A 21,873-nucleotide genomic window follows, 5' to 3' on the forward strand; every position below is an offset into this window, starting at 1 on the left:
CTATAGTCCCAGCTGAGGAGGAGAATGGCGTGAACCCGGGAGGCGGAGCTTGCAGTGAGCGGAGATTGCCCAACGGCACTCCAGCCTGGGCGACAGAGCGAGATTCCGCCTCAGAAGAAAAAAAAAAAAAAAAAGAAATACAAGTTAAAAATCACTGGCTGTGATTACGTCTTGAGAGACAGACTAGGATATACATGTCTTTGCCGTTCTGATATTTCTTACTCTTTGTACTTTTTATAACCATGAAAAATGACAACTGTTAACAATTCTTGTGTATATAAATGTGTGTGTGTGTATATATATATGAAGTCAATAAGAGAAAACTTTCTATAATCATGAAAAATGACAACTGTTAACAATTCTTGTGTATATAAGTGTGTGTGTGTGTATACATATATATGAAGTCAATAAGAGAACAAATTTCTATAATCATGAAAAATGACAACTGTTAACAATTCTCGTGTGTATATATTTGTGTGTATATATATACACACACGTTATGTATACATATATATGTGTGTGGTGTGTATACATGTATACACATTTATATATACGTTTGTGTGTATGATTCACATATAAGTGTATATACATACGTGTGTGTGTGTGTGTATATATATATATATATATACACACATATGAAAAGGTCAGTAAGAGAATTTTCTATGGAAATTCCAAGTGGTCGGAGAAGACAGAAAGAAAAATGCTGCAAAAAGCACTGATACTCACACATATTTCCTAGATGAGGAGGCTGATGATAAGCTCATGATAAGAGAAACTAGTGTTGAAACCCCCATTCTGTCCATTCAGTAACTGGCCTCATGGTTCCTGGCAAGCTTTACACCTTACAGAACTGTACTCGATTCTTACCTGGCCCATTTACTAAGTTTTTGCTTAAAATTGCAGTCAGGAAGTTATTAGTTCCTCTTTCATTCAATATCAGACTAGAGATGGAGTAGAATTAGAATCTGCCTGCAGACGGCACGCCCATCTAGATTTGAGATTTGGCCAACATCTTCCCCTATTTGCACTTACTTTAGGGCAGAAACAACTGCATATGGATAAATCCATTGTCAAAAGCCAGTCCTACCCCAGGGAAATTCACTGGAGAGTCATTGATACCAGAACTCATCACATCCATGTTTGCTAAAAGCTGCTTTTAGCCCCAGGAGTTTCTTCCTCATAATGTTAAGTGCACTCTGTCTAAACTCAGGATCACGCCTCCTTTGGCAGCAAAGCCCCTTAAAAACTCATAATTTTGTCCCTGCCTTGCACTACAGCCTCCCTCCTCCAGAAGAGGTCAGAGTATCAATCAGTCTCCTCTCCAGGGAGAAAGTGTTGCATTCAGAGCGCCTAGGAGAAAGTGTTGAATTTGGAGTCCCTAAGAGAAAGTGGGAAGAGAGACACCTAAGCCTCCAGGACAAAGGCACAAAGGATTTTTTGTTGTTGTTTTAGAGACAAGGTATTACTCTGCCACTCAGGCTGGAGTGCAGTCGTGTGATCATAGTTCAATGCATCCTCCAACTCCTGGGCTCAAACAATCCTCCTGCCTCAAGCCTCCTGAGTATCTGGCACCGCAGGCACATACCACCAACCTCAGCTGTTTCTTAAATTTTTTGTAGAGACAAAGTCTCACTACGTTCCCCAGGCTGGTCTTGAACTCCTGGCCTCTGGCCTCAAGCAATCCTCCCACCAGGGCCTCTCACAGTGCTGGGATTACAGGCATGAGCCAATCAAGCCCAACTGAGCCTGGCCAGAAAAGGGTTGTTGTTTTTTTTCAACTGCATCCCCTCAGGCGCCAGAGGAATTGAGGTTTGATTTCTCCCTCCTCTGTTGCAATCCCTATAAAAACTCTTAGCTATCAAGTCTTGGGCTTCAATAAGCTTCCATGAATAAGAAACTTAACTGTTTACTCTATTCCTTGAGTTCCTATTACTTTTAGCCCTCATCGAGAAAGTGCTGGGCTGCAGATTAATCATGACTTCCGCCCTGTGTTGCCCCTTCACTGCTGAAGACAAACTTGCAGGTGAAGCCTTCACTCACTGAAAACACATCTGATTCCACCAAGAGGTCCTTGAGTGCCTCCTTCTTGCTCCTCCGCCCTTACAGGACTACAAAGGGCCTCTAGGACCGCTGTCAATTGCTCTTCCTAAAACATCCTCCCTCGCCTGGATAATCTGCACTCAAACTCCACCCAAGCCAGGTTAATTTCCACTGTGTGGGGATATGAAAGGACCTATGTGGCATTTGCAGTGGCACATATGATCTGCACTGTTAATGCCTTTTTATGAGTCTATCCCTCTTACTGGACTCAAGCTGCATAAGGCAAGAGCCTGCTCACATCTCAGTGTCTCCAACCACAGCCTAACACCTCACCCCACGCAATCAACATCAATGTTATGCTTATGGACTGTAAGCAAAAGCCTTCTCTTGAGAATGTTTAAAAGACTTTGTGCCACTGCACTCCAGCCTGGGCAACAGAGCAAGACTCTGTCTCAAAAAACAAAAAAACAACAAAAACAAACAAAAAAACCAAGGCCGGGTGCAGTGGCTCATGCCTGTTATCACAGCACTTTGGGATGCCGAGGTGGGCAGATCACCTGAGGTCAGGAGTTGGAGACCAGCCTGGCCAACATGGTGAAACTCCATCTCTACTAAAAATACAAAAATTAGCCAGGTATGGTGGTGTGCACCTATAATCCCAGATACATGGGAGGGTGAGGTGGGAGAATGGCTTGAACCGGGGAGGCAGAGGTTGTAGTGAGCTGAGATCGTGCCACTGCACTCCAGCCTGGGCAACAGAGCAAGACTCTATCTCAAAAAAAAAAAAAAAAAAAAAAAGACTTTGGACCAGACTGAGTCTTGGGTCCATCACATACAGTCTGCTGAAGGAGAGTGTTGCACTAGCAGATGTTTGAGATTGGTGCTTGAAAAGACCACAGATTCTCTATCTGTACTAGGATGTGTCACCTGAACTTCCTCGTACACATTGTAGGCAACAAAATAATAATACTTCCTTATCTTTAAAGTCTACATTCAGAAATCTTACATGAATTGAACAATCTCAGAGACACACTGGAATGCTTAAAATTCCTAGATCACACCATAAGATAGGTCTTAATATTAAACATGCACATCGGAAGATGTAAAGAATTCACTGTTATTAAGTTGGTTATCTATAATTTAACTCTTATCACTTTAAAGTCACCATGACCCAAGGGTGATCACACTGAAACTAAATCACAGCTGAACTGTTGGGTCTCTTGGCAATCTCGTTTTGTCACTGCGTAAAGGTAAAGGAGCCTTAATCGCAGCTAACGTGGGACTGAGGATGACTCTGAGCAAGTCTGATCATTTCATCCATGTTTTTCTTCAGTTATGACTGAGAACCTGGAAGATGTTCAGATAGGGGAGACCTTACTCCATTCCTATCTAAAGGGGGGTATGCCAGTCACGTTTATTTCCCAACAATGTGTCAGCACCATGCCTTCCATGTGTTGCTGCCATGCCAGCTCTTCTATACTCCATCTTGTTTGAACCTGACATCAACCCTACAGGGTAGGGATCATTAGCCCACTTTACAGATGGTCCTCAGGGTGTTAAGTGACTTGCCCAAGGAAACTCAGTTTCTCCGTGTCAAAGCTTGGCATCTGTATAGCTTTTCCTCTTTGAGTAGGAATACTTACATAATTGGGTCATTCATGTCCTCTCTTGATGCTGGACACTGGGGAGGACAGAGAAATGTCTACCTGAGGTCATTGATGCTGAGATGCTGGGGCATATGGGTCCATCTGGGGAGTATATAAAAGAAGCAACATAGCTGAACTGAGACTGCTCCCCTTAGAAAGGCCTGTTTGCAAGGCCGGTCCATGGCTGGCATCTAGGAAACTTGGATTTCAGGGCAGTTCTCACCACTTCCTAAATGATAGGAGTGGCTCACCATGCCTAAATATAGCTTATGCTAAACACCTGATTTCTTTTTAGGAGTCTGGAATTTTGATATGTGGCAGGCAGAGGGTGCCTATGTGACCAGCCCTCAGTAAAAACCCTGGGCACAGGGGGGACTTCTCTAGTAGAGAACTTTTACATGTTATAACAAGTCATTGCAGAGGAATTAAGCAAGTCCTATGTGGCTCCATTGTGATTCTGGAGAGCTTATGCCTGGTTTCCTATGCTCTTCGGCCTGTGAGCCTTTCCTTTAGTGATTTTGCTTTGTTTAGTCAATCTTTTGGCTGTAATAAGTCGTAACTGTGAGTGTGACTATATGCTAAGTCTTATGAATCCTCCTAGGAAATCATCAAACCCAGGAATGGTCTTTGGGACCTCTGAAAGAGGGAGTTTTAAAGAGATCATGGGGGTGTGGCCCAAGTCACAAGAAGACATGGGCTTATGAAAAAAATATATGCAATAATGGAACCTCTAAGGAACGACATCTCTCAATAAGGGTAAGCAGGATGTGGACTTGGGACAGTGGGGTGCACTGGGGAGGACACTGTGCACATGTCACAGGGAAGAGAAGGGAACTACACCTATACAATCCCGTGTCAACATGTACTTCTTTGGCCTGGGTTGGAGGCTTTATTTTGCCTTCATCCAAAATGCCAGAAGACACCATGACCTCACAAGAATTTCCTGGGATTCCTTACAATACAGTCTCCTCAGTGGTGCTATTACTCCAGCATTCAGGGAAGCCACAGCTTCTACATGGGGAGAACAACCCTGCTGTTGGCTGGCAAAAGGGGCATGCTTTACAAATGTAAGTTAAATGCAAGGAATGCTAAGCGGGCACTAGCTCCACATGGATGCCAAATGCCCTCTCTTTTACTTTCTATGGTTTGCTTGGTCTTCAAAATTAAGAGATATACTAGTCAATGGGAGAATATGTTCTGTATTACAAATGAATTCATTTCGTTTTAAAAGAACAGCAACAGATATTCAGGAACAAGGGCATGTCTGACCAGGAAACCAAAGAATTCTTTACTTTTTGATTTACAAAGCACTTTACTACTATCACCTCATTTGATCCTCAAAGCAATGCTAGGATGTAGATACCACGACTTTTCTGTTATTCTCCATGACACTTACTCTGTTACAAGACAAGCAGTGATGCTCAATGAAGACTTACTGGTTGACTGATCAGCAATGGCCTTAGAAAAATTACTGCTTTTTAAAATTAATGATTCCTGAAGTCTGACAGTGAAAGAATAAGCTAAAAAGCAACCCAAGCATTCAATGAAATTATTAAGATCACAAATTAAGTCATTTCTATGGACTCTATAGCAGGAAATATATTTTTAATGAGGAAATTGAAGCTAATATAGAACAGCTGTCCTGTTACCCAGCAACAGAGTATTAAGGCAGATTAAATTATTAATGAAAAATATACCGGCTCAGAAATTTAACCTCTTAACATCCTCTCATTCATTTCTCTTTAATACACAGTCTTTAAACTGATATTTAAAAAAATTCCTTTGGTCACCATATACAGTTAACACTGATAGTTTGTTCTACTACTCACTAGCTGTGGCATCTTCAGCAAGTTATTTTACCTCTCTTTGCAACTATAAAATGAAGAAAAGAGCAAACTCATGGTTAAGGAGATGAAATGGAGTAAATAGAAAAAGTGCTGAGCACAGGCCAGGTGCGGTGGCTCACACCTGTAATCTCAGCACTTTGGGAGGCAGAGGCAGGCAGATCACAAGGTCAAGAGATTGAGACCATCCTGGCCAACACAGTGAAACCCCGTCTCTACTAAAAAAACAGAAAAATTAGCTGGGTGTAGTGGTGCGCACCTGTAGCTACTCGGGGGGCTGAGGCAGGAAAATTGCTTGAACCCGGGAGGCAGAGGTTGCAGTGAGACGAGATCGTGCCACTGTGCTCCAGCCTGGGCGACAGAGCAAGACTCCATCTCAAAAAAAAAAAAAAAAAGTGCTGAGCACAAGGCCTGGCTTATGAGTTTTTAATAATGGTAGATATTATTTAAATGCATGAAGATAAAATCAATAAATATTTATTGAACTGATATCCAAAGTGGGCATATCTATATATATATATGCATGAGTACAGCCATACAGGTCCTTAAAATAACAACATACTTCCACACCAGTTAGGAACTTACTGCTGCCCAGAGGCCTCTGTGTGCCATCTATCACCTCAGCTGTCCCAGCTCCTCCCCTAAGAGAAGACTCTTCACAACTTCACTCTCAGACTTCTTCACGCTACAATACCTAGTGTTTACACCTGGAATAGCAGAGAACCTCTGGGAAACTTACATATTGCACTTGAGCAAAGAATAAATATTGTTAATATAAGTCACTGAGAATTTGGAGGTTGTTTTGCAGCAATAGCTGTTAATAATTAATACCACCATTAAGCGATTATCAATAAGCAATTCAAGAAGCAATGTATAAGTTACTAAAGCAATAACTTTTTAAAAAAAGAAAACTATGTGGGGAGAATACATGGAAAGCAAAGAGAAAGGAGGAAGATTAAAAGGTGTGTTAACATGGCCCAGACACCATACCCTTGCTGTCTTCATCATGCTTAGCGCCAAATGACAGAAAAACGAGGGGCAGCTGTTTCCAGGCCCAGTATGGGTTGTGTGTACTCACGTTGGTGTTGCACAGCTTGTACTGCCGATAGGCCCCGATGCATGAGATTGCTGTAGATCGGGCAGGCTGAGAGAAGCTCTGAGTTGCCCCATGGGTCCCCGCACCGTGGTTGTTGCTTGTTTCTGGGCTGTGAAAGAGACTTGAAGCTGCAGTGAAGCCTTGATCATGGGTCAAAGGCAGCTGGTAGATGGGGGCCTCCACAGCCTGCAGTCCAGAGCGAGGCCCACTGTCACTTTGGTACAAAGGCCCATGTTGGGGGACCTGGTGGGCTGGTGAGCTGTAGTCATGCCTAGCAGAAGATGCCCCCTGGGACCTGGAATGCCAGGATGAGGGCTTCTGTCTCCGGAGCCTCTGTGGCGTGTGTGCAGTGTCTGTCTGCAGTGGTAAGATATATGGGGCCTTACCATAGCCGTACTTGCCAGGGCCGATGGGACCACGGGTCCTGCTCCTAAAGAGAGATAGACAAGAGAGGAGATGATCAGAGTTGGACGAATTTCATGTTAACTCAAAAGCTCTGGTCCATGGTAGAGAGGACCAGGTAGGAACGGAAGCTTGAGAAAGGGTCTATGGTAGAACTGGGAAGTAGGGGGAATGTATTTTAGAAGGGACCATCATGGAGGCTGGAACACAGGCTCCACAGAAGCTGGAAAGTAGAATGAAAGAGGGAATCAACAGACGATGAACAGTGGATGATGCAAGTGGTTGGAAATGATGGTCAGCGTGTAAGTTTTATGCAAAGAGTCTGGGCATTTTTGTAGGTCACTGGGAGCCACTGAAGGTTTTCGGAGAAGTATAAACATATGATTGCAATTTCAGCCACAATAAACTTTCCTGTTCACTTTTTTTTCTAATCATGTATTTTTTGCTCCTTCAACTAACTGTGGTATTTCAGATCCTGTTTCCTTCACCATTCATACTCAAAGAGCTTTTCTAGGTAATGGAACTTAGATAAGCAACCAAATTCTAGTGCAGTCCCAAGGCCTCACCTGCACTGACTTTAATCCTGAAAATATTCAAGGGCATTAAACACTTGGCTCCTCCATCACTCTTGAAGCAGCCCAGGCAGAGCAATGGGTAAATGGCCATCTTCACATTGGTTTAGAAGAAGAATTGTCTTGGGTCACACATAAAATACACTAACACTAACGACAGTTGATGAGCTAAAAAAATATATTGCAAAAAAAATCTCTTAATGTTTTAAGAAAGTTTATGAATTTGCGTTGGGCTGCATTCAAAGCCATCCTGGGCCACACGAAGCCCATGGGCCACGGGTTGGACAAGCCTGGTTTAGACCTTTAGATTTTTGTAAAGACCCACTGCCCTGTGGTGGGATGGGGTGGGAGACGTGGGCAAGACAGGGTAGAAGCCCTGATTTGTAGCATTTGCCCACTCCTGTGGTGTAAATACTTCCATCATGGCTGATATCAAGCTACCAATGTGAAGACACAGTGAGCTCTGGTGAGCAGGTAAAAACCAGCTCCAGAACACTACTGCATGTATATTTATTGTGCAATTACTGTTTGCAAAACACAGTTAGCAATGATGAAGAAATACAAAAATTAATCATCCATAGTTTTCAAGACCCCAACCTTACAACTGAAAGCAACTAGATCACAATGCAGGGCGGGGTAAGGGCCTTAGAGGCCATACAATAAATGTTGCTTTGGGAAATTCTGAGGCAAGAAAAAGCACTTCTGTCTTGAGGGATCAGAAAAGGTTTCACCCTCACTGGCATTAGAGTTGAGGAGCGCAGGCTCCAAATCTCTGTGGAAGGACTTAAGTAAGTCAACTAACTCTTACTTACTTTTAAGATGACTGAGCTGGATTAAATGACCGCCAAGGTCGCTCCAACTGTAAAATTATATGCTTCCATAATAATTAATTTTACATTTACGTAAAATTGGAAATGTGCCCAAGGGTTTCTACAGGATGGCCCCATTAAAATAAGCACATTAAAATAGCAATCAAGGTAAAACACTGATTTCTGCCCTCATGAGAAAATTCTTTCTTCACTCTCCACATAATCACTGAACATAAAATTTAATAGACCACAGTAATTATTAACATCTTTATTACTAATTGCACCTTCATTCTTAGCTGATATGGAATTAAACCACGCCACAGTGTTTATTTTGCATTTAGGTCTTTCTCAATTAATTTTGGCAACACTTGGGACTCTGTTAATGATGGGGCTTTTAAGAGATGCAATTAAGAAGTTAGTCATATATATGTATATGTGTGTGTGTGTGTGTGTGTGTGTGTATATATATACACATATATATATAAAACTTGGATGTAATTTGCCTTTTTCTTTCTTGTGGCAGGCCAGGTAAAATGAATGACATCATGCAAAGGCAAAGGAAAGAATTTCTGCGTATGTGTGTGTTTTTTTAAGATCTGAAAGTCTACCAAAAAATTCTAGCCGCAAAGTATAAGTACTGAATGGAGACCCTAGCTGAAGGTAACAGAGAAATGGACATGTGGAATAGCACTTCTCAAACTTGAGTGTTCACAGGCATCACCTGGGATCTTGTTAAGCTGCAAAGTCTGGATCTAGGACATCTAGGGTGCAGCCTGAGAGTCTGCATTTCCAACAAGCTCCTGGGAGATGCCAATGCTGCTGGTCCACAGACCCACAGCTTTGATAATCAGTCATAGAATAAAATAGAAATTCCAGACAAAAGGGTGAAAATTCAACACTGCAAATTATCATTTTTAATGAAGGAAAAATGGCAATGAAATTCAAACCAAAAACCTCTGAGTTTGAGGCAGATACAAAAGATCTGCTGGCCCGGGACAGGCTGCCCTGCTGGAGCTCACTCAGCACTGATGAACCAAAACTGACTTGAGCTTCCTCTTGGGGAGCAGAAGAAGAACCTGCTGTTGGCTGATGACTTGTGTAAGCATCTTCCCAAAGGCCTGAGGGGGTAACATATACCATCACCAATGTATATTTTTGTATTCATATTGCCTTGTGGGAAGCTCTGCCTAAATTGGAGAACCATTCAAAACCCACTGACACAGCAACATCACTGGAAAGGTGACGAAATGAATGCAAATGACCAGTTAATTCTAAAAGACCAAAGAGAATGAGCTACCTAATCGGGCGTGTTTATGAGGGATCTGATTTTTGAGTATTTGACTCAGAACATTTGGACAAGTGGCGGATTCATTCTGGCTTGGCCAGGAGAACGTTTGTTTTCCTTACAGCTGGTCAGAGCTAATAATCCTGACGGGTCTGAATGGCCTCTTCTCCAACAGGACAGAGTCCATCTGGCTGCTTGCACGGGGGCCTCCACGGAACTGGGCAGATTTATGCAGAGTTGTGATAAGTACAGATGTGGTGAGGGGATCTGTGTGGCCAGTAAACTCCTTCAGGAGAATCATGTGGTAGGCGCCCGGGGGTGCTGTTGAGTAGTTCTGCTTAGTCTCCCCAGAACCCATCTCTGGGATTTTACTTTGGGTGCTCCACTTGTCAAAGCACTGGCTAATTTCTGAAAGTTACGTCTTGAGAAAGAAATGGAAAAGGTACACTTTGCAGATCAGAGATGTGGAGTCAGCGTAGGCTAGTGGTTCACGACATGGACCCTGAGGCCAGCTTTCTGGGGTTTGAATCCCAGCTCTGCTACTTGCTAGTTTGGAGACTTTGGGTAAGTTACCCAATCTTTGTATGCCTCAGTTCCTTCAAACAGGACCAGGATTAAGACGAGGCCAGTGATGCAACCAGGACGCAATATTTAAGGAGATAACAGTCAGGGTCATGGAAGTGCTGGTAGGAACCTGAGAGTAATGTCTTCTGAAATGTTGCACCCTAAGAACCTCCCTAGCTGCACTCCAAGCCCAGTTCTGGCCTTGTATTCATTTAAAAATAAACACAATAATAGTACCTTTGTTACAGATAGTTGCAAAGATTAAACGACTTAAGAGCAAAAGACCTAATGCTTCACACAGAGTATGCATCATACAAGTATTTGCCTTTACGTAAGAAAAGCTCTAATTTGGCTATTTAATAGCTCTACCAACTTTGGCAAATAATGCACCTTCAGTTTTCTTACCTGTAAAATGAGAGTATGACCATTTCACGTTCACTAGGATGGCTATACTCAAAAAAGACAGATAATAGTGTGTTGGGAAAGATAAATTGGTAACCTCATACATTCCTAGTGGGAAAACTATCTGGGAGCTCCTCGAAAGACTAAATGTAGTGTTACCACAAGACCTAGCAATTCCACTCCCAGGTATATGCCCAAGAGAAATGAAAACATACATTTATATATAAACTTATACATGAATGTTCATCGCTACATTATTCATAATAGCCAAAATGCAGAAACAACCCAAATGCCTATCAACTGACATATAGATAAATAAAACATTGGTATATCCATAGAGTGGATTATTATTCAGCCATAAGTGCTGATATATACTGTAACATAGATAAACCTAAAAAATATTCTAAGTGAAAGAAGTGAAAGAAGCCAGACACATATGATTCCATTTCTATAGAATGTCCAGAATAGGCAAATCCACAGAGACAGAGAGTGGTTTCCAGGGATTGGGGAGAGAGGGGAAAAGAGCATGACTGCTAAAGGGATGGAGTGTCTTTTTAGGATGATGGAACTATTCTGCAATTAGATAGTCGTGATAGTCACAAAACCTTGTAAATATACCAAAGTTATTGAGTTACAGAGTATTTTTAAATGGTGGTTTTTACGGTATGTAAGTTATATCTCAATAAAGTTTTCTTTAAGAAAGCATGTTTACTTACAAGGATGTTGTAAAGTCAGATTGAACTTACTGATAGAAATGCATTTTTTTAATCTGAAAGCAATTTTTAATCATTTGTTTCAACAATATTTAACAAACCTTTATTGAGCAACTTCTATGAGTGCCTATTGAGCATCATGTGTGATTTCTTTTCTACTTGTTCACATTTCCAGCCCTGACAACATAAGTACATGGAACACCCCCACCCCGCCCCCACCCCACCATAAAGTAGGGCTCGTAAGAAGAACGTGACAGTGCACAGTAAGGGTTCTAAGACCAGGTTCCAGGCCCAGTTCATCCAATGGGTGTCTGGGAAAATTGCTGTTGCTATAATAGTTGTTGAGATAATGGCTGCAAACAGCATGTTTTCCTTACAACAGGCTGGCTGCCATCCAGGGCTCATTATGTGTGATCTTCCACAGCTCTACAAAGATAATGCTAAGCGGTCAGCATGATGACTCAAGCAAAGTCACTCCATCCAGTCTCCCTCCCTACACACTCACCCTGGAAATGTGTCATCTGCAATCATCACCTGGAACTGACAGCTCCCACCTTTCTGTCTCCTGCCAAGATCCCTCTCCTGAGCATCAACCCCACGTGCCTAGCTAACCTCCAGACTAGAGCCTGAAAAGTGCACATAAGTCACCTGGGGGTCTCATTAAAATCCAGCTTCTGCTTCAGCGGGTCTAGGACAGGCCTCTGGTTCATTTGTAACAAGCTCCCAGATGAAGCTGATGTGGTGGGTCCTGGGACTGCACTTTGATAGCTCCACGTGTCACTTCGAAGTCAACACACTCAAGTCTGGATTGACCATCTTTCTTCCACAAAACTGATGCCCCTCTAGCTCTTCCCATATTCTCTATCTCAGTAGTCCTTAAACTTGAACAAGCATTAGACTCACCTAGAAGACTTGTTACAAAAGACTGTGAAGCCTCACCTGCAAAAACTCCGATTCAAGAGGTCTAGGGCAGGGCTTGAGAATCTGCATTTTTAACAAGTTCTCAGGTGATGCTGATGCTTTTGGTCTGTGGGCCACAGTGAGAACCACTGTTCTGTCTTACTCCCAAGTACCACCATCCCCTGAAGACGGCTGACTCTTCCACTCACCCCTTCTCTCTGCATTCCATCCAAACTCCTTGGCTTATCCACTCAACCTATACAGCCTGGCTCCTGCTGCATCTCTTGTCAGCCCTGGCCCTGCACGGACCACCCACACCACTTGCACCTCCTCAGTAGGCCAAGGGACTTTATTCTCCATGCTTTGACCTATGCTGTTTCCTCCTCCTCAGCTGCTTTCTCCAGCACCGTTTCCCAAAATAATGACCTAGTCACCCTTCAGGATTCAATGGAAGCATTTTGGTGTCAATGAAGTTTTTCCTGGTCCAAACCGCCCTCCAACCTTCTCCTTCAAAGAATTGATGCCCTTCTCTTTTGTCCTTCCACTGGGCCTCATGTAGCTGTCACAGCACAATCTTTTATTATGCTTATTGTTTGCACACCTGCCTTAGTTTACCAGGCTGCAGGCTCCTTCAGGGCAGGGACTATGTCTTATTTCTTATATCCCTATAGCCTACTACAATGACTAGCACATAACAGGTGCTCAGTTAATTGACCCTAGAAAAGCTGAAATAATAAACGAATGACTCAAACCACTATTGCCAAAGGGAGAAAAATCTCCCCTCACCATTACTGTGCCTGTTTAATTTCTGTTATATGAAATATTGTATCTTATTAAAAGACTGTTAAACTATTATGGCCCTGAGGACAAAGCCACCTCCTTCTATGTAGGAATAAAAGTCTTATCTATTGTGTGAGAGCATTTCTGGTATCAAACACCTAGAGAAGAGACAGGTCCTCAGAATGGAGAGGGACCCAGCAGGGGCTGAGACTCAGCCTTTATTTTCAAAAGGAGTGAAGAATTAAGAGCTCAAGAGCTGTCAGAGCTGGAAAGCCACCCAGGCAAAGCTGTCAGCAGCCTGGAGCTAGAGTTGGGCTTCCTACCTCTCAGTTTCCAGGACAGAGGGGAGTGGGCAGAGTGAGAGCCCTGCCCTCTAGAGCCAGGCTGTTTGTGTTTCTTAGGCTCTCCGTGTTTATTTCCATCTTGTTTTCCCTTAGAGCTCAGGCAAGTTCCTCTGAGGGGCCCTGCCTCTCTCAGCTGTGCTAACATGAACCCCACATGGGCCACAGCATCCCGCAGAGCAGCAGCCTCGGGGACTGCCCTCGAGGAACCAGAGGAGTGGAGCCTAAGAACCCCACGGTGAAGTGGAACTCCACGAAGGCAGACAGGCAATGAGGCTGACCACCCCTGCCCGTGTGGCAAGTCTCCTTGCACTGAGCGAGGTCGTGAGTTTTATAGCATTAAGAGCGGTGGCATTCCAGCCAGCATGGTGGTTCACGCCCGTAATCCCAGCACTTTCGGAGGCTGAGGTGGGAGGATCACTTAAGGCCAGGAGTTCCAGACCAGCCTGGCCAACATGGCAAAACCCTGTCTCTACTAAAAATACAAAAAATTAGCCAGGTGTGATGGGTGCACAGCTGTTGTCCCAGCTACTCGGGAGAGGCTGAGGCACAAGAATTGCTTGAACTGGGAGGCAGAGGTGGCAGTGAGCTGAGATCGCGCCACTGCACGCCAGCCTGAGCAACAGAGCAAGACCCAGTCTCAAAAAAAAAAAAAAAAAGAGAGAGGTGGCATTCCTTGCATCTTGGTAGCTAAGTTGAGTTGCTACATAAACAGAAATAAATTCTTCCATAGGGAAGATGAGAAGGAATCTCATGAGATGAAAGCCTATTTATTGTTGGAGAAAGCTGATTAATGGGGAATCTAAGTCCCCATACTAGATTCTGTGGAGAAAATCTGAGATACTACTGGATTTTACTATGTCTAATGAATAATGTCCATGTGGCTTAAAGAGAGCCTTTATGCCACATTTGCACTTTGAACTGTTACTATATATCAAGGCTAAACTCCCAAGCCAATGTTTTGGGGCAGATTTCCCGGAGACTAAGTATCACAGGGTCCTGGTTACAAATGTGAGGATGCTGCATCTGAGGGCTGCCTCAATGCCAGCCTCCAAAATATGGACAGATACTCCTCTGTTTCTCCTGGCATTGATACAAAGCATTGGCACTTGAAGCTAGGAGAGGGAGGAGGGAGATGTAATTCACAATGACTATCAAGTGAAATGCTTTTTGCCAAAATACTTTAGTATGACCACACGTATCTTTTAAAAAGATTTTTATAGACATTAAAACAACACTAGGTGGTAGAAATTACACCTAGGAATAGTCCTTCTCAAGTGCCTGTAAGAGCACACAGAGATGTGAGTGTGGGGATCCTCACTGCAGCCCTGGGGACACCTGAAAACACAGCAGGACAGTGATCTGAGGAACTGGCCAGTGCACTTCAGTCATTCCTTCTTTCCACACAGTTCTTCTAGAATGAGACTGAGGATTATAGCACCAGAGAAGGGAAGACTCAAAGATCAGTATGAGGAGAGAAAAGGTTTCTTTAGATTGGAAAAACTGAGCTTTATCCATTAAGAGCCAAAGTCTGGAGCACAGTAGGCAGAGGTAGAGCTTATACTACAGACTATGAAGAAGTGTTATGACCTTCGAATGACCTTTCTGAACCCAAGGAAATTAGGAGTTTGACTAGCAGGCTGGACGTGGTGGCTCGCCAGGACTTTGGGAGGCCGAAGCAGGTGGATCACCTGAGGTCAGGAATTCAAGACCAGCCTGGCCAACATGGTGAAACCCCATCTCTACTAAAAATACAAAAATTAGCTGGGCATGGTGGGTACATGCGTGTGGTCCCAGCTACTTGGGAGGCTGAGGCACAAGAATTGCTTGAACCAGGAGGTGGAGGTTGCAGTGAGCCAAGATCGCGCCATTGCACTCCGGCCTGGGCGAGTGGAGAGTTTGACTAGCAAGCAGATTAGGGAGGAACCAAAAGGCATTATTCAGAGATTAGGACAGAATGCAGTGGCCTGGGCTGGAGAGCAATAGAAATCCCAGATGTGTTTAGAGGCCTGAGAACAGAAGGGACTTGCACGCTTTATGGGGAAGCCAGTGTCCCAACATGGCACCTGACTAGGATGTGGGAGGGAGGCGTCAAGGCGAAGGGGCCCACCTGAGAGTGGGTGGGTCACCCCTTTGTGGTTCCAGAGAGTACGTGGCCCTTGGTGACAGAAGGCCAGGAGGGTACATGCAGAGATTTCAGCAGCAGCCACAGCAAGGGTGGAAAGTGGCCAACAGCTTGAAGCACGGCCGACAGCTTGCTTCCTTTGCCAAGCCTGCACAGGAGCCCCTCACCTGGGGATCCAGGTCACACCTCCTGGGAAGAGGAGAGGAGAGAGAGGAGAGAGTCCTAACTGAGCTGAACACAAACCCTGAATTGATCATGCTTAACACGAAGTGTCTGAGCTTCTGAGTCTCCTGGAATTGGCAAAGTTTTCCTTCAGCAATAGAAGCAGAGGCTCATGAACCACATCTAGTTATAGAAAAATAAATTGTGTTCTGCATACCTGAGTGGTGGTTGTGAATTGTAAATCTGAAAGACAATCTAAGTGTCCTTAAACAGGAAAATAAGGAGCTAGTTTAATTATGGTGCATTCAGATATTGGAGTACTATGAAGCTGTTTAAAAGAATGAGGCAGCTGTGTATATACTGATATAGAAAGCTCTCAAAAACATAGTTAAGTGAAAAAGAATAAGACAGTAAAGATACTAAGCCGAGGACACTAAACATGCTCTCATTTGTGTGTGTGTGTGTGTGCTTTTTTAAAGAAAAAATGTATACAATATATGAAAAATGTACACAAGATATACAAAATACATTTCCGAATTGATCAAAGGGAAACTCTGGGCAATGATTTCCCCTGGGCAGCAGACCCAGTAAGGTGGTGTTGAAGCAGACTCATTTGTCATTTCTTACCCCTTCATACTGCTGTGTAAGCAGTGTCAAAAAGAGAAACCAAATCAGTAATCTTAATGCCTAAATATGCAGACATTTCAATTTGGACATAAAATGCCCACTTATAAATACACTGTAAGCCCCAAAGACCAGAGGAACAGAATTAGCTGAAGGACAAAATATTCCTCTGAACTGTCCCCATCAAGAACAGAAAAGTTATATACTCCCAGAAAGATTTTAGATCAGCACAGACCAGCATCAAGCTCATGCTGAGGTGGAAGCTTCTTAGAGTCTGAATATGCTTGAATCTCACAGCCTACGGGAAGAAGAACAATGATTCTATGATGTCCGGTCCAATCTTTTCAGTGATGACAAACACCCCTGTGCGTATTTCCAGTAGGCTAAGAGCATCCCCATCTGTCAGGTACCCAAGTAAGGAACCTCACACACTTCTGACTTCCCTCTCCACTGGATTTGTCTTTCTAAGCACAGCCCTTGTCATTACTCTCTATTTGAAAGACCCACCTGGCTCATCTCTGCCTAGAAAATAAAGTTCAAACCAAGACAGTTTTAGGGCATATTTGGTTTGATGTCACATTCCACCCTTTATCATCTGGTTTCAGTCTATCTTCCCAGATTCAACTCCGGTCTTCGTCTCCCTTCCCCTGTATCCTGCCCACAACCTTTCCCAACCATCACTAATGACTCACCATTTCCCAAACACATGGGGCTCTTGTGCTGCAAGACTCCCTCCTGGAACCCTACCCTACCTACTTCTGTACTTCCAGGCCCAACATAAACACCAGCACCCATGTGCTTTCCTCACTGTTAGTACTCTCGGGGGCAGCCTGCACACCCCTTTACCACATTAACACTGCATTAGTAAGTTTCATTCTCCAGGGCTACACTCCCTGTTTCTTACTGGTGTGTGCATCATCCCTGAGACTAGCTCCGAGTCTGACATGGAGGCACCCTGGGAAAGTACGCTGAAGTGACATACGGGTGGGCCCAGAGCCTTGTTGCTCAGCATTTCTAACGAATGGGTCAATAAAGGCTACTGCTTTGGATTAATTCATAGAGACAGAAAGGCTAGGAGTTTCCATATGCAAGAAGTCAAGGCAGCCCCACACCCCTGGGTGGGAATTAAAGGGCGCTAGGAAAATTAGATCAGTAGCCAGTGGCTACCTAGAGCGACCTGAGAGCCTAAATGAGAGAGGAAAAATGGGAGGGAGCAGCAGCTGAGGACCAGAAACGTGTGTGTTCACCAAGGAGCCGCCTGAGCCAAGGAAAGCTGGGAGGAAGGGAGTGTGCAGCCTCGGGCTGGAAAGACAGCCCTGTTTTCCTAAAACCCACCCTGTTCCACTAGGATCACCTGCCAAAGGGAGAAAGGATATCATGTGCTAAGTTCAAAGAGGCTGCAAGCAAATGGTTTAGGTTGAGTGCAGACGTCTTCTTAGAAGTTCTAAGACTGAAATTCCTGCCAGGGCTGTTCTGGGTAATAAATTACCTGGTGTCTACAGAAGATAAGAGGCAAAACTCTGACCACTTAGGGAAATAAAAATTAAGAAGATGAAAACAAAAGCTTCCCTGGTCGCCTACTGTGCAGCACACAGTATCACATACGTTAGCTGCAGGTTTGACTAGATCTGCTGCTGCTCCCCCCAATGTGCTGAAGACCTGAGTTTAAAGGCCAGCATGAGAATCAGCTGACAGGTTTGCTCTGAACCTTTAGGAAAGAAGGACCCCACAGGCTTACGGGGGGTTTGGCCACAGGAAGGAATGACAAATGTGTTCCAATAAAGTGAAAAGAGAGAGGTCTTTTCACAGATGGATTCAGGAGCTCTTCCAGGAGTCAAGAGGCAAGCCACCTAGGCAGAGGAAGCAGAAAGGTGGTTTTAGAGCCACTTAGATGTTAAAGGGCTTTTTTTGCACCAGGAAGCCAAGCCTCTAGAAGACCCTATCCTCAGTGACCCACCCATCAGCCTCCCAGGATGTGAGTTCCATGGGGCTGTCCCCCAACACCAGCTGCCAAAATAAAACAGAGCAGCAACCTTAAGAATACAAGACTCAGGCCTTCTGGGGGAAATGACCCCAGGAGATGATTTAGACTCGCACCCCCAGATATTGCCATCAGGCAGCTTCTCTTCTTCTAGGATTGTGTTTGAAAATCAGCCAGGTTTCCCTAAGAACAAGCCAACCACAGTGCTCACGGGTGCTGCTGTGCATCACAGTGATCTGGGTTTCCAGAACTGACCTTCGGGTACCTTATTCAGTGTGGGCCCGGAGGAGTGGAATATGGACAAGTGAGTGGGTGTTCAAGGAACCAATTTTAGTGCCACAGAAATCAATGGTGGAGAGGCTGCAAGGATGCCACCTACAGTTGAGCAGGTTACTCACTGCACAAGGATACCTGGGAGTTGAAATCCAGTGTGTCCTCCCAACAAGAAGATGAATCTGACCAGAGGAAGAGGCATCTTTCTGGATTCGCACAAAGGTAAGAAATGAGTCAGTGGAAGTTTAAAATTAGAGAGATGCTTCCAGCTAAGGTTGAGAGAATATTAGATAGCTCAGAGCAAAGATGATTTTTCTTGCTGTATTTTGTTCTGGGCAAGACATCTCTGAATGTGAAGACAGTAAGAGACCAACAGGGACAGAGGTGGTAGCATAGGATGGTAGAAAGAGCCCAGGTATTCCATCAGACAGGCCAGATCAGCCACTAATTACCTGTGTTATTGTGGGCAAGTCATTCCACACCCTGTCTCCAGCAGCAAAATGGAGATAACAATGCCTGCTTCCCCTGGCTGTTGTACAGATAAACTCAATGATTCAGGGAAAGCGCCTAGCACAGGGCTTGGCCCTCAGTGAACGCTCTGTAAATGGTAGTTACCGTGACGGCTGCACTGCCCTGAAGGTAAGAGACACAGAGTCTCCAATGTGGTATGTGAGAACTGTTGCAGAGGCAGGTAGCCAAACATGGGACTGAGGACTACGGATGTGGCTTTGCATGAAAGAACAGTAAATGCATTCATTTCTCCAGCGTAACTAAGAGGAGCCCTCTTAGGAGTCATGCCTGTTGTTAGTATGGGTTGTAATCTGAACCTGTGTAGCCCTCCAGGACTACGGGGTTTAGAGGAGACCAAATGAGTTTACCTGTGGGGCCCAGTGCCTGGCCAGAGCAGGTGCTAAGCAAATGGAGATCCTATCCCCTCTCTCCCAGGGACTGTCAAACAGTGACCTCTGCCCTAGAGGCTGACCCCCAGCAGGCTGAAGGAACCTGAAGAACTATTTTCAGCAGTAAGTTCTGCTGAATACATTAATACTACAGCAATAATGATTATAACACAACTACACATCTTGAGCATCTTTTATGTGAAAGGCTCATGGAGGAAGCAATGGTATTTCTCTCATATGCTGGATGTTTCTCCCACTCTGAATTTCTATATCACTGCCTACGTATGCACTTACTCTGTATCACTTCTATTTCTTTCTTTATTATAAGTATGAAGCATCGCAAGCATAATTATCAATCATGATAATAAGAGGAGGCATAGCTTTCTTCCTTGCATTAGAGGAAGTTATTTAGGTGCAAGTCTGTCACCTTCAGTTAATTAAAGCCAGGAGAGATCTGTACTCGAGTTTACCTATCCATAAAAATAATTAGCACAGTGTACAGTCAGCCATATCCATGAGTTCCGCATCTGTGGATTCAACCAACTATGAATCAAAAATATTGTGAAAAAAATGGATGGTTGCCTCAATATTGAACATGCATAGACTTTTTTCTTGTCATTATTCCCTAAACAATACAGTACAACTATTTACAAAGTATTTACATTGTATCAGTATCATATATAATTTAGGGATGATTTAAAGTATAGGAAGATGTGTGTGTATGTTATATGCAAATACTACACCATTTTATAAAAGGGACTTGTACATCCTCAGATTTTGGTATCCGCAGGGGAGTCCTGGAATCAATATCAATCCCCACTGCACACCAAGGGACAACTGTATTTAAATAATACACTCTGTATGTAGATGGCTATGCTGTATCAAACACTTGCTAAATGCATTATGTGTGTAATCCCATTTAACCATCATTGCAAACAGCAAAGTTACTTTATTTTATAGATGAGGAAACTGAGTCTAAAAGACATTAAAGAACCTGTCCAAGCTAGTAAGTCTGTGTGAACAGATATTAACAAATGTGACTGAATGAACAAGGGCAAGCCTCTAAAGAGCTTAACAATTGCAACACAGTAGAGCTTTTAAATACCAAATTCCCATTCACAGAGGATTACAGGGATGGACTATTTCAAGTGAGGACTTACTGGAAAACGGGAAAAATTATTGTTTCCCCCCAAATCAAGAAAGGAAAGGTTCTCAGCACTAGCCCACAATGAACTGTGGTCCAATCACTGAGGAAAAGGGCAATTTTAATTAATTGCTGCTGGATCCATGTGGCCCACAAGAGAACCAAATGCTTCTGCATGAAAAAAGATTCATGAGGGAAGATAAAATATATTGTGTGCTTGGAAGCTAAACCATAAATGGGGAAAGGAAGGCTCTGGGGCAAGGCCTGACCTGGGCATAAGGGCGAGAATGGAGTTGGGAGCAAGAAGGGAGAATAACTCAGTGTTACGAGCTGGGCTTTAAAGCCAGCTTCTCTGGTTTAAATCCCTGCTCTGCAGCCTACTGGCTCTGGGACCCAGAGCTCATCACATTGTCGCTGTATGCAGAGAATTCTTCTCATGTTACACGAGACACACTAAAGATAGTTTATGCATAAGGGTCCTATGAGGTTTAGCTCAGAGCCTCCTACAGTGCATTAGTTTCTGCAGCTGCTGTAACAGGGTACCACAAACTTGGTGATTTAAAACAACAGAAATCTACTCTTTTACAGTTCTGGAGGCCAGAAGTTTGAAATCAGCATCACTAGGCTGAAATCAAAGTGGCAGCAGGGCCGTGCTCCTTTCAGAGGCTCTAGGGGAGGGTCTGTTTCCTGGCCTCTTCCAGCTTCTGGTGGCTGCCAGCATGCCTTGGCTGTGGCTCTATCACTCCAGTCTTCAAGAGCTGCATCTTCAAGTCTCTCTCTACTCTATCTTCACATCAGCCACCCTGTTGTGTGCCTGCACATTACATCTCCCTCTGCTTGTCTCTTATAAGGACATTCATAATTGCACATAGAACTCACCTGAATAATCCAGAATACTCTCCCCACCTCAAGATACTTAATCACATCTGAAAAGACCCTTTTTCCAAGTAAGTTAGCATTTACAGGCTCCAGGACTAGGACCTGCTATCTTTGAAGACTGAGTGGGAGAGGGCAGGGAATTATTCAACCTACTACAGAGGAAACCATCGATAAACATCAGCTGTCATTGCTCTTGTTACTATTAATAGAGATGAGACAAAAGGACTACACATCCAGAAAAGGGCTTATGGATTGACAAGCAAGTGAGGACCTAAAAAACCCTTGAGGGATGTGAGCACTTTATCCTGAGAACCAACAGGGAGGCCATGTGTATTACAGGGCAACCACAGCAGGTGTCCCCTAAACCTCACGTAAATTACCTGTGTCCACAT

At 43.9% G+C, this 21,873-nt stretch overlaps 1 protein-coding gene across 1 annotated transcript in view; it reads right to left on the bottom strand.

Moving 5' to 3' along the window:
- The window catches only part of THSD4 (thrombospondin type 1 domain containing 4), a 663,778-nt gene that overhangs the window by 559,942 nt on the left and 81,963 nt on the right, over nt 1-21,873 (bottom strand). Inside the window, exon 4 of the mRNA XM_032174674.2 lies at nt 6,609-7,056. Coding sequence (XP_032030565.1) covers nt 6,609-7,056 — 448 coding nt within the window. The remainder of the gene's footprint in view (nt 1-6,608; nt 7,057-21,873) is intronic.

Source organism: Hylobates moloch, unplaced genomic scaffold, assembly GCF_009828535.3.
Source record: "Hylobates moloch isolate HMO894 unplaced genomic scaffold, HMol_V3 SCAFFOLD_14, whole genome shotgun sequence".
Lineage (NCBI taxonomy): Eukaryota > Metazoa > Chordata > Mammalia > Primates > Hylobatidae > Hylobates > Hylobates moloch.